At 46.5% G+C, this 19,152-nt stretch overlaps 1 protein-coding gene across 1 annotated transcript; it reads right to left on the bottom strand.

Annotated features, from left to right (window-relative positions):
• Window positions 1–928: 928 nt before the first annotated feature.
• On the bottom strand, window positions 929–17,839 carry NOBOX (NOBOX oogenesis homeobox). Its single transcript, XM_065549557.1, has 10 exons — window positions 17,704–17,839; window positions 16,415–16,600; window positions 14,007–14,855; window positions 13,430–13,536; window positions 12,688–12,806; window positions 11,779–11,912; window positions 7,832–8,102; window positions 6,926–7,269; window positions 5,094–5,444; window positions 929–4,300 (listed from the first exon to the last, which is right to left on the bottom strand). Exons 1-10 carry the CDS (start codon window positions 17,837–17,839, stop codon window positions 4,275–4,277), a joined length of 2,523 nt encoding a protein of 840 aa, XP_065405629.1. The 3' UTR covers window positions 929–4,274.
• Between the last annotated feature and the right edge of the window lie 1,313 nt (window positions 17,840–19,152).

The raw sequence follows: 19,152 nt of genomic DNA, 5'->3' as shown, positions 1-19,152 counted from the left end.
ATCTGCTCCGTTCTTTCTATGATGAAGGCATATGAAGTATGATGTGTGTGGAGGGAATAATATGCACTTATTAACTAAGCTACTGGATGTGCACAAAGAAGATTAATAATAGACAGTAGAACCTCAATTTTATGAACACCAATCTTATGAATGACCATGTGTATGAACCATTTTCCCCAACAGAAAAAAATAATCAGATAATCAAAGTGACATTGATGAAGAACAAGTCGACATCCTGTCACGTTCCAATGCAGTGGAAATTGCTTTGCAGCAGTTTGAAGGACAAGAAGAAAGCGACACACTGCACCAGACTGCAACTTATGCCCAGTACCCACTGTCATTTTGAGATGTTCAATTTTATGAAGTTCTGAACTTCTCCATCCCCACTTAGTTCATAAACTAAGGGTTCTACTGTATGTCACAGAAACGTTGTATTTGAACATGTATGCCTACGATTTAACACTGTCCTCGGGAGCCAAAAAATCTTACTGCGTTATAGGTGAAACCGTGTTATATTGAACTTTCTTTGATCCGCCGGAGTGCGCAGCCCCGCCCACCCGGAGCACTGCTTTACCGTGTTATATCCAAATTTGTGTTATATCGAGTCGCGTTATATCGAGGTAGAGGTGTATGTAAGTGTAATATTTAATTGAACAGTCCATTGCTATGGGGAATTTGACAAAACAAAATTCTGTAATTTATTTTATGCCGGTGGGGAGGGGAGTGGAGATACATACTGCACCAACTTCTGCTCTCATTTACAATAGTGCACAAGTCCTGAACAAATACATAAGCCCAGAATTTGGCTTTTCACCTACTGAATCACTCCATTAATTAGAGGGAAAAAATTGCTCCTGATTTGTAAATGAAATTTTTTCCATTTTGCTCCATTTCTAAATAGCAAGCAGCTCATGACTCATTTGGAAAGTTGTTTATTAATACTTTTTATTTAACATGCTTAGTACAGGATATGTTAATCAAACAGAAGCAGGCCAATTCCTGTCTATGTCTGATACTGGCTGAGGAAACACAGGCCTTCAGTAAGATAAGGGATTCTGACTATGCTCCTGTCATCTTAAACAGATGTGAACACATCTGAGGGTACGTCTTCACTACCCGCCGTATCAGCGGGTAGCAATCGATTTATCCAGGATCGATATATCGCATCTTGTTAAGATACGATATATCGATCCCCGAACGTGCTCACCGTCGACTCCGGAACTCCACCAGAGCGAGCGGTGGTAGCGCAGTTGACGGGGGAGCTGCGGCTGTCGATCCCGCGCCGTCTGGACCCCAGGTAATTCGATCCAAGATACTTCGACTTTAGCTACGCTATTCGCGTAGCTGAAGTTGCGTATCTTGGATCGATTTCCCCCGTGTAGACCAGCCCTAAGCATTCAGCTTGACTTTCTGTATCCTAGATGAAAGTCTGTAAGCAGAACACATGGAGTTTAAACCAATAACATTTGCCATTAAATAAATCCAGGCTGGTAAAACCATTTTATTTGAAAATGACTTCAGTGCTATGCTGTTAACCCCACATTTTATGTACTGAATTCTAGTCTAGTGAAGTCTTAGAACAAATCTTGGAGAAGGTAGATAAATGGAATTAGAGTGGAAACTGATGGGATTTCAGGATCTCAGTGAAGTTATATTGTATACATAGTAGGCTAGACCACCCTTAGTTTAACTCCAAGGAAGTCAGTGGAGCTGCACTAGGGATGAATTGAGCCCTCTGCATACTATTTAGGGTACACACTCTCCTCCAGATGCACAAACATCACACCTATTTGTGATTAGGTATGTGGAAATTTTTTTAATCTGAAAATACCCAACCAAGTGAAACTTGGCTAATTTAGGATATGAACATAAAAATAAATGCAATAGACTTTCATCCAAATCATTTTGAGGACAGCTAAATTTTGGTCAAAATATTGAACAAACACCTTTTTCTGTTCTAGAAACTGACTTGCATAATTTAAGGACAAAACTTTGTGAGAAAGGTCACATATTAAGTCTTCTGAGTCTAATTCCCTAAACCACGGTTTCATTAGGAATGTCACAGTGACAGGCTACGTGTGCAAGGACTTTGTAATACCAGAATAACATATAACATCCAAAACACAACAAATAAAACGTTTACCATACAAAATCACTAACTTTCTTTAGAGTAGAGGCAGATAGGACACGGTTTTCTGTTGTTGGTTCTGTTTATCTTTCTGGCAGGCCTTAGTCCTACAACTCTATCCATCAGTCCAACCGGGATCCAAAAAACAGCACAGGTCTAAAAAGATTACTTCAGTTATTGTCATCACTAGGTTTCAGAGTTAACATCTACATGGAGAAAAGCAATCATTCACAATCTCCCAGAGTTATTGATTTAGGCTGTCTGCTGACCACTGCATTAGTTTATACTTGGTTCTCTTTTTCTTCACACTCAGAGAGGCTAGACATTTTTGCTCTTTAGAATGAATACATAAGAGTCTGCTGTAGAACGCTGGTAAATTCTGTTGCTGCAGATTCATGAAATACATAGAATCCCTGATTACATGGCTTGATCTTCCAGCAGCCTTCAGTACTATCATCCATAAAGAGATAATGAGCGATATATAGGCGATAGAAGAAGGGCCAAACATTCCTTTCAGAGAGACCACAGAGTTCTAACCAAGAGCCGTTACAATGTGAAGTCCCACAAGGTTCAATATAGTAATCCAGCCTTTTCACCATATATATTAGGCCACTTTACAGAACATGGGCCTCACCCTTGATTGAAAAAATCAGTCTAATATAAAGCTTCAGGGTCAAACTCCTTGTTACTCCTGGACACACAGATTGTATCAGTGGGAAAGAACACTCCTCTGCTATCTTCAGCTTGTTAGGATAACACACTCCTTTATCACAAGGACCTTAGTACTGTGAATCACATCTTTGTCACCTCCAGGCTAGATTACAGCACACATCTGCAGCTGAAGGTAAAACTTCAAATAGAAACCACAACTCATATAGCATGCAGCTGCCCATTCATTATTAAGCATAACTGAACCCATTGTATCAGACCTCCATGACCTCCACTGTCTCCTTTTCCATTTAAGGACTGAATTCAAAGCCCTAGTCTGATTTTGCACAGTGCTTTGCCCCACCCTAGCCAGGTATCTCAGAAGATAATAATCTGCAACTCACTAAAACCACTATACTCCATAGGGATGATGCAGGTAGACATTTCCCGAACAAGATTCACAGGTTCTAGGGGAAAAGCAAGGACAGCAATAGGACCCTGGCTGTGGAATGTTTTATCAGAGACTAAACTGAGCCAGAGCCTGACAGCATATTGATGTAAAGGCAAGACCTACCAGTTTAGATTTTCCCCATCATCTTCCAGTATCCCCTTTATCACAGTTATTCTTCCTCAAGAACTGCTGGGTCACACTCAAGGATTGTGTGCAGGCAGAGATGGGCATATTTAAATTCCCCCATCCTTAATTGCTAACCCTGATTAGTTTGGTTTAGTAACAGACATTCAAAGCCACATCAAACTAACACCATGAGAGTTCTAAATGAATTATGAATGGAGGGGCATCAGGTTACAACACTAGTTTCTTTTCTAAAAATTTTAAATGTTGATATAAATAAACACCATAAGGATAGCACTGGGCTCCTCATCCTCCCTTTTGCTCTGTTGACTCTGTGAAAATTGGGTTAAACCATGGAGTTCCTCTATCTGCACTGTTTATACTAGCTTCTCCCTGGGGCTCCCTTCCTATGTGGTCTGCAACCCACCTTACCCCATCTGTATCCCCAGAATCTTACCCACTCTAGAGTCATCTTCTAGCATCTTCAGTATCTTCTGAATTCTGGGTACCCAATGGAGCCCTCTCCTCACTTTCTATCACTCCCTAAGCTTTGGTTACTCCAGTCAAAGGACTCTCGTTTCTGCGCCATCTGTAACCAATGGATCCTGGTTTCCAGCCACCCCTGTCCACTGAATCCCTGTTACCTTCTTTAGTCTAACCAAGATCATCTTTCTTAGTAAAACTCAAAAGTCAGGAGATTTGCAAAAAGCACAGACCAGAAGCTTTTATTGATTGAAACTTCACTGCTTCTTTCCTCAGCAGGAGAACAATCATGGCAACAACAAAAAACCCAAAAGAAACAAAAAAGCACTTCTTTTGTAAATAATATTAATTCTTCTTTCCTCTGTTTCTCTCATAGTGCAGTGTTTAATAACAATAGTAATAATAACATCCTTTACTCCTTGCTTCTTTCAAAGTGCAGAGTCAATTTGTATTCTCTTCTTTGTCATCTGAAAGAAGAAATATATAAGAAAGACCAATCTCAGAACACCCTGTGGAAAAGTCACCCAGAGATAGAGCTGTTTCAAACTTTTTAAAATTTCAAAATTTTGTCATTTCAAAATTAGAAATTAACCCCATGAAAAAAACAAAAAACAAACAAAAAAACCCTAAGAAAATGTTTGATGATATTTCCCCCTACATTTTTGACCAATTATAAAGTCAGTTCACTTTTTTAAAATTTAAAAATGTTTAAACAGTAAAATTTAAAAAATAATAGTTTTGCAAACTTGTTCTCTTAACCAGCTCTCCCAAGAGGAAATGTGGATCTATTCGTGGAAGGCATCTTTGAAGTAATCAGCCGAGCGTGGCTGCCCAGACCACCCCAGTAGGACAGATGTCGTATAGAGGATTCACCCTTGCACTCTCTCAGACTGATCTTCCTCTGAATCCCATCTGGACTCTCACCCAACTGCAGTCACATACCATCTTCAGAGAACAGACCAATCCGAGAAGCTTGTCTGTGGGACACAAAGCTTCACCACTCCTCCACAGACCCAATTTCAGAACCCCAGTCAGGAGAATACCAAGAAGGGGATGCCAATAGAGACACAGGACTGATCTTTAAATACCCTGAGACCAAATTCGCATCACTTTCCATCTAGGAGATCACCCAGGAGCAGCTGCCCCATATTCCCGGCCACAGGAACAATCACAGATTCCACACAAGGTGTAATTTCCCCTTGCCTCCAGAGACCTCATCCCCTCTTCCCCACCGCAAAGCCCAGGGGGCCTTTCAATTACCAGCAGCACTTTCCTCCTCCTTGGTGATGCTGCTGCTGCTCTCTGGGTCCTCTCTTTCAGCTGGTGCGATCTGCAATTGGTGGTTCTGATATGAAGTCTGGTCTGGTGCTGGCACTGCCCTTTGTTTTTCAGTAAATACCACAGATCCTGATGTTGCCCCTTTGGGCAACTGGAGGAAACAGGGAGTGGGCTGCATTATACTAGGGTTCTGAGTGTAGGGAACCTGCTCTGTGGAGTAATGTCCTGCTGCAGTACTGGAAAACTGCATTCGAGAGCAAAGCTGATTGGAGAATGGACGTCCCTGCATGTAGAATTCATTCCAAGGGACAGCCTGGTAGGCAGCGATACCACCTGGAAAAAAAGCAGAGAAGTTGGAAGGGACAGACAGAGACAAGGAAAGCAGGATAATATACTTTACTTAGATACCACCTTTCCTCAGAGGATTTCGAAGTGATTTACCTGTAAAAACTGAGTAAGAGAGATAGAGTCCAAACTAAAAATGCAGCATTTCTGGGACCACAGTAAGGTGTGTTCAATGCAAAACAACATTACAGGAATACATAGCAATGTATTGCAATAAGAGAAAGGTTAACTTTGTGGTTTGCAGCATAATAAGTGTTCTTATGCAGTGCACACTTTACAGGAGGGCAAAACTGAGGGGCAGAATGATTAAAATGTGATTCTAATCTGAAGAGTGGCTATGTAAAAATGGCACTCTCTCATCCAAGAGGTCTGTTCCTCCAACGTATTCAGTGACTTAAGTGACAAAAATAGGTTTTTACTGTTCGCACTCCTGTTTGCCCTGCAGAGCCAACTCAGCTTGGACAGACGGTGTTTGGCTTCTGTTCCCTGTTGTGCACCATCAACAGAAATGGTCCTAATTCTGCAAACACCTATGCACATACTTCACTTTATGCATGTGAATTCAATTGGACTGTTCACTTGCTTAAAGTTAAACATGGGTATAAATATTTTCATGGTCAGGGCTTAGGTTCCCATCGTTTACAACTGTGCAAACCCACTGAAGGCAATGGGATTGTGCTGATGTGACTAAGGGCAGTATTTAGCCTGAAGAACCTTTATTATTTGTGATGATGCCTGGGATGGTAAGAACCCAACCTAGTCCTGAGATCTCAGGCTGAGTTTGCAAGGTTGGCCATTTGAAAAAGAAACATCTGGTTTTACTTGTAAACTGATCACGATATGGAAATAATTGGGACAAACTAAACATGGAGCCCAAAGATGCCATTTGTACATAGTTACATTTCAGAGAACAATTACTTGAAGTAATTTAACCAGGGTCATAAATCAAGTCAGTATCAAAGCCAGGGGGAAAAACAGTCCTGACTCCTTTTTCCATGCGCTATCCACCAGACAGTTCTACCTCTAAGCACCTCATTCCCTGTGCCCCCAAACCATATACATACTTTTAAGATGGCTTCAGAAGGGTCCTGACAGGATTAGGAGCCTGTTTTCCTTGATGTGTTTACCCTAACTCTATGCCACTGTGGCATCTAGATACCAATCTATCTCTAGCCATCTATTTCAAACATTGTATTTTTTAAAGGTACAGTACACTCCAAGATATGTGTCCCAAGAGCTCACAATATTTGGACCAAACTTAATAATCATTCAGTGAATTCAAAAAGAGAGAGTCGGCAGTTAAGGAGGTAGGGAGCTATAGTGTCACTTTCTATATACATGTTTCTCTTCCTTCTTTTCCCTTTCATGGTTGTAGTCAAATTGCTACACATTTGGGCCCTTCATTAAACCAATTAGTAACCCCAGAGGGTTGGGGTGAATGGGATCCCGATAGATTTGGGGATACTCACCTGAGCTCCCAGCAGGCTGCTGTAACAGGATCTGTCCCATGTGGTGCTGTAAATACCCTCGTGAGGCACCTGCTGCTCCATAGGTCATAACCCCACTATTGCCAGCCAAGGTGAAGAAAGCTGGATTGGATTCGCTGGGTGTAGTAGGTGTGAGGCGGACACTGGGCAGCACATTGCCAGCAAGGGGGACTGGAAGGTGGTGGAACTGGGAGAGCTGGTGCTGCAGGGGGTACTGGGGCAGCTGGTAGGTTCCAGGCTGGTTACTGTAGTGATAATATGGGGTCTCTAGGTTGGCTGTGGGCTCCAGCTGTTCAGGGTAATTGCATGAGGTTGGTGAGCTGATACTGTGGAGTGCAAGGAGAGAAACAGTTCACAGGTTGGGAGGGGAGGAAACATTAAAGCAACATGTGCTGAAAACAATTGTTAAACCCTCCCCTGGCTCCCAACTGACACCTATTCTGGCTCCCCAACACCCAGGCACAGGGCAAAGGCAAGAGAAGATGAAAATATGCCAGCAGAGGTGAAGTTGAGGCAATGGGATGGCGTCTTTATACTCAAGTTACCCACTCTCCATGCACACTCCAATCCCCACTGTATCCTCCCCGAAGGATTCCCACTCTCTGCACTTCAGATCCCCCCTCTCTCACACACATCTTAATCCCAACTGCATTCTCTTAAGAGATCTCCCTTTCCTTATTCTTAGGCCCCCCTCTCACCATGCACACAGATAATCTCATCTGGATCCCCTTTCCCTTCCCTCTCCTCTTAGCATCTTCCCTTTGCATGAACACCCCTAATCCTAGCTCTCTGTCCTCTAGCATTCTCCAGTCCCTCTCAGTTCCCGCCCAACCCCTCTAAAGTTTGCTTTCCCCGTCTCTCTCGTGAAGAATGTCTCATTGCCCATACCCTTGACTCTGGAAGCTGTAAGTGAGGACTTCCCTGGAGCTGCTTTCCTGACTGGATGGGCTACATTCACTGTTGGGAGTGTCCAGCATCAACGGAACAATATGATTGTTTGGGTTGAAGGTCATATTGAGAGGGAGGCTGGCCCTACGAATGGGTGGAGGGCTGGGAATTGTGGGGAAGCACTCCATCCTGCTGGAACCGAAGCTGCCCTGGGATAGTGCCTTTGTCTGACCTGCCTCACAACACGTCACCACTCCAGTTACGGAAGAGACTGTGAAGGAAAAAGCAAGAGCTTGTGTCATACACAGGTCAAATGGAGAAAGCAAAGGGAGTGACAGAGCTGGGGGAATCAGAGCAGTGAGCATGGCAAGGCAGACGTGTGGGATAAAGAGTGCAAGGGGATGGAGAAGATGTTGGGAGTGAAAAAGAGAAAGATAGAACGATAGAGATAGTAAACAGAAGCACTATTGCACTTAGTTCTGTCTAGCACAAGCCTCTTGGGGCTGAGCTACAGGAAACATACCTGTTGGTATCACTCCGGCTGGCTCAGAATGTTCACTTACACAAAATGTATGCTACTAAACATAGAGTTTTCTGGAACAGAAATTCTTGCTCCAAACGTTACTGACAACCTTGAACAGGCCAACATGCTGCTTATCAGTGCTATCAGAAACAGATTCCAGAACATTGCGAGGAAAGGGTGTTACCCACAGCCAGCTTGGAAAAGGCTCCAAACATAATGTTATTTATACGGTGTGGAGAAAATATGCGGATTTGAACTTTTAATCTCTTTCTCTGATGGCCACCACAGCAAAAGCCTGATAGTCAAACCACCAGAAGCCTAGGGCCATGTGCAAAACCATGTGTTGCAATTTCATATGCCTAATTCGCTTATGGAATTGCCACAGTCAGGCATTTACACACACACACCAATGATCTATTACTTGCACAAGCAAGTACCTATTTTGCTCACATAATCACAATAATTAGGCACACAATTATATATGTATCTAACCCTTCCTCCATATCAGAAAGGCAAATATTATATGTCCAGATTGGATTCTCTAATGGCTCAAGTTGGTAGTTACTTTTGCTGGAGCCTGCCACTTACTGAGATAACAACATGTTTATTTTCTTTCTCTGTGTTGTTTTCACAGAGCCTATACTTTGGAAATCACTTTTGCCTTGTTATTGATTGACTTTGTCACTCATTTGTTCAATCTTTTCATTCAGTTCCGTTATTCTGGATTCCATCCTACTCAAGTTTCTATTTATCTCCTCCACCATTTCTTTAAATCTTCTAATGACGCCAAGTGGTGACTCCACAGTTTTAACTTGATCCAATTTTGTTGGCAAGTTGTTTTCTTAGAGAAAAATGCTGATGTAAAAAGCAGATGATTTATTTTTCTTTCAACTTGTTTTCTATTCTCATTCACCAAAGAGTCAGCCCTGTTGATGCTTTATTTAAAAACACTGCACAGTTTATATATATAAGTGTGGTTCTTTTCTGAAGAGAGTCATTGTGAAAAATGGCATCTTCTTCCTGAACAGATCTGTTTCCTGGGTGTAATATCTGCTGCCTTTAGTGGACAAAAATAGGTTTTCACTGCTTTTTGCTCCTGTGAGCCTGCAGGACTAACATGGGTCAGAGAGAGGACACTGGAGTCTGTTTCAGCTTGTACATAAAGCAACTAAACAGTTACTGTGTTCCAATCATTACATGTGTAAGCCCAGTGACTTCAGTGGAGCGTGCACAGGTGTCACTGAAGGCCTGATTTGATGACAGCTCAATGTAGATGCAATGGTGATAGTAGACAGCAAATTCCAGAGCCCTCAGTTTCAGGCAGGGAGTTGTATTTGTTCTTTGGTTTTAGGATCTCTGAGAATGGAACACCAATGAGTGATTGGGCAGGAATTCCCCCTTCCTTTTTCCCCACACAGAATGTGAAGAATTTTGGTAGGCCCTTGTATATTTTAAGTTATTTTGTGACTATTTCACTTTCTGAGGGAAATCTATACTTGGGAAAGGGAGTGTGTCCACGTGTACAGATTTCTGAGAGGAAAAGCACTCAAGAAGGCTAGATAACTTGGCTACAGTTGGATGGAAGGTGGGTTGGGGAAATGGTTGGGCTCAGTTCAGACACTATAGTGGAGGTTTCCTCTCCTGAAAGCATGGTGTGTCTGTGAAACCCCTATGGATCCTGTAGTTCATCCATAGACAATTATAGGTATAGCTGAATATTATGTTTGATTGTTTTCTTTCAACAAATGGCCATTTTTGTAACATCCTGGACTTTGAGCTTATTTAACCAATTGCAGGATTCATCAATTGTGTCACAGCATCATTCTGAGAAGCAATGGATTATTCAAATGCCTTGACAATGTTTGTACTGCTGCAACAAAATGTGCAAATATTGGAATCAACTAATATAATTAAAAACATGTTGGTTAAAAAACTCAGAATCTATTCATAAACAGTCTTAGCTTCTGGACTACTTGTCACAGACAGATTTAGATGACAGAAGTGAAGTACTATATTATAGTATTGGTAATGTGTTTTATTTTAGTACTTTATTCTTAGCTTATGTGCCTGTTTATGAAAATTAAGTAAACTTATAAATGCATTTTTATTGAGGTCTTATGCATCATCAAATATTTTGGTACTGAATAAATACTATTTAATCTTTAATAATCTACCTTTTTTTAGCTGTCTGGGTTCAGTTATGCTCCAAATTCATTAGAAAACCATTTCCACAGAGCACCCATTTTTTGTTGATCTCTCAGTCATTCCCTTAATATTGGTGTCACTGCATTTAGCATGGTACAATGGGTTATAACTAAGCATATGAAATTAATGAAAGGGATAATTTAGGCTAAATATCAGGAAAACACTTGCTAATCAGATCTATTAGTATGGATTACTCTCCCTAGAAAAGTGGTGAAAATGTCATCTGAAGTAAATACTGGGAAATGTACCCTAGGGAAAAATCTTGACTCCATAAGATGTACTGGCTCCGAAGGCATGAAATATTCAATTTAACAAATCTTTTCTCTCTGCTTTCTATGATTCTCCGAAGACTAGCTGCAGCTCAGGTAGAAAACTGGTCCAAGAGCACACCCTATTGACTTCCAGTGTTATTGTAACAGAAATTGAATAAGAACCTTCACCCTCATCCAACTTCTGCCCCTCTGGACCAAGCAAAATTCTGGTCCTCGGGCTGTCAGTGCACATTGACTGCACAAAGTCAGGCCCCAGTGAAGTCTGAGACCAACAGTAGTAGTAGTAACTTTCCAGGGGACATGAAGGTATGGATGGGGTAGAACAATGGCAAGACTGTGGCTCTGTCCCTATTCTGGTCAAGAAAGCAATATGTAAAATAGTCTAGAAGGAGCTGTTCTGGCCTATGCTCCCTGGGCACTCAGCATGGAGCCTGGCTCACATTCAGCTACAAAAGCTGCTGTTAACGTGACTCACTTCCTCACACACTCTCCTCTACTGCGGGCTGGGCTGTAGCTGAAAAGCTAGAGTTTAAACCTATATGTAGGGTGTACACCTGCCACAGGAGCATAAACAACCAGAACAAACTCTACATGATCAGTCAGGGAAACACCACTAATGGTGCCAGCATCTAGCAAACTGGGATTAAAGGAAGGGAGGCTGATCATGTCTGGCCTTACAGGTGTCAGACCTGTGTAAGGAATTAGTAATGATTTCAGACATTGACCCCATTCTCAATGCTGAGAAGCCGCACAACATAGTGGGTAATCCCATTAGAGGGCATGTGCAGGAATGTGTTAAATCCACTTCACAGTTTCTGCTTGGTGTGGAGACCTGTGTGACTCTCCTTAGGCTGTGATCAGAATCCTGGAGGCAGCAAGAACACCACCAAGCAATGCCAGACAGAAACACAAATTCTTACTGAGATACAACCATGAATGGCTTTCACCTGATGAGGAGACGAGCGGCGCAGGATGCCCACTGAGCATGCTGGGATAGTTCCCAACTGTGGTATCCATGTTGAGCATGGCAGATTGGTCATGAATGATGTCAGGCAGTGGAGGCATAGGCAGGAGAGATGGCCTGGAGGAAGAAGTAAAAGATATGAGCAGGGAACAGAGGGCAGAGTGAGATGAGCCCTGACCTGGAAATACCCACTCTTCTAACCCTTCCCTTTCTTTCCTCAGGAAACTCTCACTCCAAATTCCTATTATCCTCCTCACTCTGCAAGACCTTAACTTCTACCTGCCTCTGCCTCTGAAAGATCTTTCCTTCCACCCACTCTCTTCGAGGATCCTCCTCCCCCTGGAAAGTCTTTGCATACTCCCACTTTGCCCCCACACATAAACCCCTTTCCCCTAAAGACTCCAACTTCCATTTCTCCAATGAACCCCATTTTCTGTGAGGAAAACATGAGTGGGTGAGGGAAGAGAGGGAAAATATCCCCCTGTGGGCCCAGCAGCACTTAAACTATGAGGGGAATAAGGTGCATGAGGGACTTTGGCCAACATACTCACAGAAGTTGAGGATGGAAAAAATCTACTAGATCACTCTTTTATCTCATCCCCTCCTCCCTGCACATTGTAAGCAATGGAGATTCCACCACTTTCCTTTGAAGACTATCTCACGGGCTAATAAATCAAACTCTCAGGGCATTATCCATTAAACTCCATTACAAATCCAAGTCAGGTTTTGAAACGGGAGAGGTTCACAAGTCTCTCACCAGCTGGCATGATGCAGAAGCTGCAGCTACCCATAAGGTTCCTGGTTCCAATGAAATGGGGCAGGGGAGAGGGTAAGAACTCTCACTCTTAAGTGCTTGGTAACAAAGAGAAAAGAGAGGGGGCAGGTCCCTCACCCATAAGTGCTTGCTCCTGAAGGAACTGACAGAGTTGTTGATGCTGGGCATTTCTTGCTCCCTTTCACAGTCAGTTTCTCCAATTTTCGCCACTTTGCTCTGCGATTCTGAAACCAGACCTGATAAATGGAGAGAAAGAAACACTCAGTGAGGAGACCATCTGCATCCCTTCTTCTTAAGACCTTTGGGACAGAGACAGAAATCAACAGAGATCATGCCCACAGTCTACCCTGAGAAACAGAAATCAGCAAGAAGCCTCTCCCCTGCACCTCATCCCCTGCAAGTGTCCAGATGGCCCATCCCAGGAGAGAGAGTGAGAGTGAGAGAGAGAGAGAGATAAATCTATAGAAAGCCTCCCCAACCTCCTGTCTCCTCCTGAATGCCCTCAGGAAAGGGAGACATGTCAGCAGGAAGATCACCCCCAAGTCCCATTTACCCCCATTCCTCTTCAAGCAGCCCCAAGAGAAAGACAAGAAGGCTGAGCAAGGAGCCCACTGTCATCTGCATCCCTCACAGTAAGGGTCAGGAAGAGAGAGGGAGAAGTCAACAGAGGCTCCCTTGCCATTTTCTTGTGTCACTGTCCCTCCCTGTGAGTTACCTTCCTGCCCCTTACATCACTGGCAGCGGCAGTCTCTCTCCTTTTCCAAATGAACTCCTCTCCTCTCCCTACATACCTCCTGGCTCTCTTTCTCCTTTTCTCTTGTTCTTCTGATGCAGTGCCCATTAACCACGAGGGACTCACCATGATGCGCTGTGGTGTTACACCAACAGCAGCAGCGATCTCCCGCCTCTTTTCATTGTCAGGATAATGGTCTTCCTGGAACATTCTCTCCAATTCCTCTAGCTGCTCTGGAAAGGAGGCATTGTTGAAAGAGAGAAAGAGGAAGAGAAAAATGAAGCAGAGAGCGGGAGAGTGTGTGTGACATGAGAGTGAAAGAAAGAAACCAAGGGGGGGGGGGGGAAGAGAGAGAAACTTGATTTTCAAAATACTCGATAAATAAATAAAGGTATAAAAAGGCATCTTCAAAATAGAAATATATTACCACATTAAACAAAAATCTTCTTCCACACCAGAACCAAGTGCATTGCTAATGATATTGTATGTCCAATACACTTAGCAACCTTCCAGGTTAATTCAATTGGAGATGTTCCTGAGCATTTAACAATGGAGAGCTGACTGTACAAACACTAGCAGCCACTGCTGTCCAGTGTTTCCTCGTTGCAGGCCAATACTATTCAATATGCCCTCAGTAACACTGTACCCTACTCTACAGATACCATTATCTGCCAGGTGGCTTTCAGTATCTTCCAATTCCTACCTGCACTGTAGAAGGTGCGTGTTTTCTTTCGGACAGGTGGCAGAGCTCCCTGCTCTTCTGGGTTCTCTAGTGGCATTTTTTTCTCCTTGGCCACATCCTGACCCCCTCCAGATTCCTGGAATGATGACACCCTGTAGGACTGCCGACTTGCAGTGCTGGCAGCTGCACACCGGGCTGATCTGCGGGTAGCATGGCCAAGATTCAGATTCACATCCTGGAGCTGTGCCAGGCTGTAAAAGTCCCCGGGAGCAACACTGGATGTCTTTGGGGAGCACATTCCACTGCTGCCACTGATTTTTTGTTTCTTGGTCTCCTTTTCTGTGCTATCAGGGTAATACCCCTCAGCTCTTTCCTGTGACTGATCTGGGATCTCCTGGGTAAACTCAGCTTCGGGGACTTGGGGCACAGAGTTCATGTTGCCAAAGAAAGCTGGCAGTGACCCACACATTGTGGCATAGTTGAGCTGGCAGTCCAGAGCTGATGGGTGTGGGGTGGGTGACCCAGACACATGCACCATGCAATAGTTTCCATCTCCATCTTCCTCCTTTACAGGGTCAGCACCATCTCTTGTTTCCAGGATGCTCCCAGGCTGGCAGTCTAGGGCGGGTGGGTGCAGGTTGGGTGACCCTCCCACCTGCACCATGCAGTAGTTTCCATCTTCTTCCTCTTCCTTTAAGGGATCAGCACCACCTCCTGTTTCAAGGATACTCCCAGACTCATCTTTTACAATCACGGTGTGGAAAGTAGATAGCAAGCTGTTCCCTGGGCCATGCGCCACATCCTCAATGAAGTGCTTAGTGCTCAGCGGTGACACCTCCCCTCCTTGTTCTTGCTCCTCCTCCTCACACACTACAAAGCAAACACACACCGTAATGCTAGGAGAAGGCAGTCCCTGCATAGGAAAGCTTATGGGAAGAGGCAAGATGTTTCACTGAGAAAGCTCTGCCTTCTGCAGAGGTCTCACTTCCAGGAGCATCATGAGAAGGGTAATCACCAGCTCTTTCCCCCAAAATTATAAGGGCCTGGAGCCCTGTACTTCACAGATGGTAGATCTAAACAAGAGACCCATATTGACAATAGGGGTTTGGGAGAAAGATGGACCCTTATGGTACCCAGGGAGCTGAACAGTCCCCATTGGTTTCTGCTGCTGTCAGGGAAGGGAGACAGGGAATGGTTAGGACAGACCAGATGGAACATAGCATTGGTCCACTTCTAGAGGAAGAGCCATAACTGGAAGAAATTTTGATGGACAGGGGATTGTTCTAGCAATAGAACTTCAAATAGCTGGTTAACCAAAGATCCTTGGATGAGGAGTGTTGCGTTCTTTTGCTTCACCTTCTGCCAGGTGCTCCCAGCGCCTCCCCACAAGCATAAAGGTATGGGAGTTTTCTAAGGTGTCAAATAACCTGACTGCACAGCTTAGACAGGGCTGGCAAACAGCCAGAATCAGGGCTGTAGGGACCTAGCCAACCAGGTTGAGAAAGGAAAAAGGAAAGCAAAGGGGTCAGGAGCACATGGGCAGAGGCAAAACAGTCCCTTTAGAAATCCAAGAGAAAGGGTAATATGTTTTATGCCTTACAGTCACAAGCCTTTATTGCTGCAGGTCCACCAGCCAGTCATTTCTACAAGCCTTAAGATGCCAATACACACTGAGACATTTAGGCCCAGATCTATAAAAGTATGTAGGGTTCTAAAATCAATGGACGTTCAGAGCCTAAATGCCTTTGTGGATCTGGGCTTTAGTTTAGTGGCATTTAGTAACCGGTGAAGGCCAGACACTGTGCCCCTCGAAGTCAATGGCAGAGCTCCGGTGGACTTCACAGAGTGCCCAACTGGGCCCTTAATTTGTAAACCATCCCCAAAATGTCTGTTCAGCATTTCTTTCCCCCCCTGCGGGTCTTTTACTTCACTGTTATGAGCAACCCTTCCAGGTCGGCCAGGCAGCACCAATGCTGGCTGGTGATGCACAGGGTCCACCAGCTCCCCCCAAAGCGCTGCCACCCAGGGGCTGATCCCAGGAAGCCAGAGCTGGGAGCTGATGCTTAGCAGAGAGCTGCAGCCAGCCACTGCCTTGGGGCCCTTGACAATTGCAGGGGTGGAACTACAGCTAATGAGCAATTACTCGTCCCCTCCCTTGTTCCCAGCCGCCCAGCCCTGATCAGCCCCTGGGGATAACTCTGCCCTGCCCCTGGGATTGCTCTACCCCCCCGCCCCCCAGCAGTGGCTGCACCCCGGCCTGGGGGCTGGGCGGTATCCCCAGGGAGCGCTGCAGGGCAGTGCAGGAGGGGGCGTTATGTGGAGCGAGGGGATGGCGCGCAGCGGGGCAGGTTATGGGCTTGTTAGTGCCCGCGGGGGCTGCGCTCATTAGGGCCATTGCCGGGCGCCTCCCCCGGAGCCATTAAGCTTACCTGAGCCCCGGAGCTCCTGCTCCCGCTCCCCCGCCCCCTCCATCCTCTGGGCGGGCTTCTCCGCGCCAGCCAGCGGGGGTGTGCTGGGGCCGCGGGGCGCCGCGTTAATGTCCCGCCGGCCGCTGCAGCGGGCGCGAAACCCGCGCCCCAGCGAGGCTGCGGCCCCGGGAGGCTCATCACGCCCACCTGGGGCAGCGAGGGACGCGCACAGCCCGCGCCGGGGGAGGGAGAGAGCTAGACGCCCGGCCAGTGAGAAAGAGACACCGGGGCCTCAAAGGGGCCAAGGAGAGACAGATCAACCCCCCTCCCCGGAGCGCCGACGGGCCAGTGACCAACCCCCTTCCCACGTCCCCGAAGACAGGGCAAGGCAAAAGCGAGTGATCTGGGTCCCCAGGTCCCTGAAGAGGCCCCAGGAAGACATGTTGCTGGCAGGGCTGGATTTACACCTTATGCGCCCCTAGGCACAGCATCCTCTGCACTGCCCCCCAGCTGACCTTGGTGGTGCACACAGTTTTAGAGAGGGAAGGTGCCCCTACAATGCTGGTGCCCACTGTGCCTAATTGGAAATCCGGCCCTGGTTGCTGGGTCCCAGAAAAGAGGAAGGGGGTATTGCTGGCCCAGAGGGGGCAACAGGGTTCGTTGCCCGGTGTGCGTCGCACCAATAGACGCACCAGGGTGGAGAAGCAAACCAAATTTATTCGAGATCTCGGAAGGCACTCAGGAGACCAGCATGTCTCAAATCAGAAGCGCAGCAAATACAAGCAAGTTTCCCATTTTATATTCCAAGCTGTTTGTGTGCAAGCCTTTGTTCTGTTTCCCCCTTTACCCCTCCCTTCCCAACAGCAGTTACAGCAGGCATTACATTGTGGTGTGTTAGAAAAGTTCTCGTCCGCATGTTTATCTTTGGCCTTGCAAGCTCTACGTAGTAGACTTCCCCCTCCTTCTTTCCCCCTCCTTATCACTACTGCTTCTGCTAGTGTGAGCGAAACTGCAGCTGTCTGCTAAAAAAAGCTGACTGTTACATATTCTGCTTTTAGGCTGGTTAGCATTGAGGCTGGTTAAAGTTCACAAGATGGAGTTACTGTGGCTCAGTTAGACCCAGAGCAGGGGGGTTTCATCAGCACTTATGGCCTTCCACCCCCCATCCCCCGAGTTACCTGGTTGCTATGCCTAGTGATGCCAACAGGGGTGAGGAGGAGAGTCTGAGACCTCCCCCACCCCAAATGAGATCAGGCTGACAATTCACTTGGCACGGCAAATTGGCCAGCATTGCCAAGATACTACAGTACATCTGGCTTCTGTGTCGAGGGCAGGTTCCGGAGTAGCGTGGCTTCTCTGGGTTTTCTCTTCGAGTTCTTGGCCTTTTTCTGATTCTGCATGAGGCTCATCCCACGAGTCTGTCTTGCCAGTACTGTAACTAGGCATTTTAGTGCCTGGGGCAAGCAAGCACTACAGGGGATGCATCGGGGAGAGGGGTCATGTGCTCCCTCCTCCCCCAGATTTCAAGGGTTTCAAACTTGGGGCATGGCCCCCACCAGTAGCTGGCAGATCGGAAGCTGGTGGGAGCCACTCGGGCCCGTGGTTTTCCAGGCTGTGGAAGCCAGGGCCCTCGCTGGTTGCCCGGCAGCCTTCCCTGCCCTGCCCTGCTACCTGAGCCAGGCCACCTCTGCACAGCTGGGTGCTCCCAGGCAGGGTGGGTTGCACAGCTCTAGGGTGGGTTGCACAGCTCTTAGCTGTGCTCCTGACACGCTCTTGCCTCTCCCTCAAAGGAGCCTGGTGCCGCCTGGTGATGCCCCCTGGAGCTGGCTTCTGCCTGCTGAGTCCAACTGCCATAAAATGCTTCCCCAAGGAGCTTGCTCACCACTGCCCTGGCTCCAGAAAACCTCTGTGCTAAATGGAAGACAGAAATCTGTGGGGCATGTGACCCCACATGCCCTGCCCCCCACGCTGCCTCATTTTTCTGCCCCTGTGGCCTTGCACTCTGGGCATTTGCCCCGCTTACCCCGCCCTGGTTACAGCCCTGTGTCTTGTCCCCATCTGTTACCCAAGGTTTTCCAGTTTTATTTCCTTTGTTTTTAGTTGGACTCTCAGGCTATTTCTGGTAGCCTGGGGAAGTGTTTCTTGTACCAGGGCCGGCTCTAGGCACCAGCAAAACAAGCTGGTGCTTGGGGCGGCACATTTTTAGGGGCGGCATGGCTGGTGCCAGAATGCCGCCCCTAAAAATGTGCCCCGGCCTAGCGCACCGGTGCTCCCCTCCCTCCCAGGTTCTCAAACCTGGAAGGGAGGGCGAGATCCCGAGCAGCCGCGGCGCGCGAAACAGCTGATTTGCGCGCCGCTGCTCGCCCTCCCTCCCAGGCTCTCAAGCCTGGAAGGGAGGGGGAGATTCTGAGCCGCTGTGGCGTGCGAAACAGCTGATTCACGTGCCGCTGCTCACCCTCCTTCCCAGGTTTGAGAGCCAGGGAGAGAGGGGGAGACTCTGAGTGGCCGCGGCACGCGCGCTGCTTCTCCCCCTCCCTCCCTCCTAGGCTTGAGAGCCTGGGGGGAGGAGGCAGGGCTGGGGATTTGGGGAAGGGGCGGAGTTGAGGTGGGGCCGGGGGTGGGGAAAGAAAAAAAATGGAGGGAGGGGGGCGCGGCCAAAATTGTTTTTGCTTCGGGTGGCAAAAATCCTAGAGCCGGCCCTGGCTTGTACTTTATTTCTGTAGAAGACCACTGATTATGAAGTTGTCCCTCCTTGGCTT

This window comes from Chrysemys picta, chromosome 1 (genome assembly GCF_011386835.1).
Source record: "Chrysemys picta bellii isolate R12L10 chromosome 1, ASM1138683v2, whole genome shotgun sequence".
NCBI lineage: Eukaryota > Metazoa > Chordata > Testudines > Emydidae > Chrysemys > Chrysemys picta.
The sequence above is the reverse complement of the archived record's forward strand: the minus strand, read 5'-3'. Positions and strand labels throughout refer to the sequence as shown.

Bases quoted from the DNA above. Each gene is read 5' to 3' on its own strand.
- NOBOX (XM_065549557.1), bottom strand. From the start codon at position 17,839: ATGCCTAGTTACAGTACTGGCAAGACAGACTCGTGGGATGAGCCTCAT. The intron at 14,856-16,414 runs GTAAGCTTAATG...TTTGCTTTGTAG, and splicing joins GCAGGAGCTCCGGGGCTCAG to TGTGTGAGGAGGAGGAGCAA. The intron at 7,270-7,831 runs GTATGGGCAATG...TGCACTCCACAG, and splicing joins TACAGCTTCCAGAGTCAAGG to TATCAGCTCACCAACCTCAT.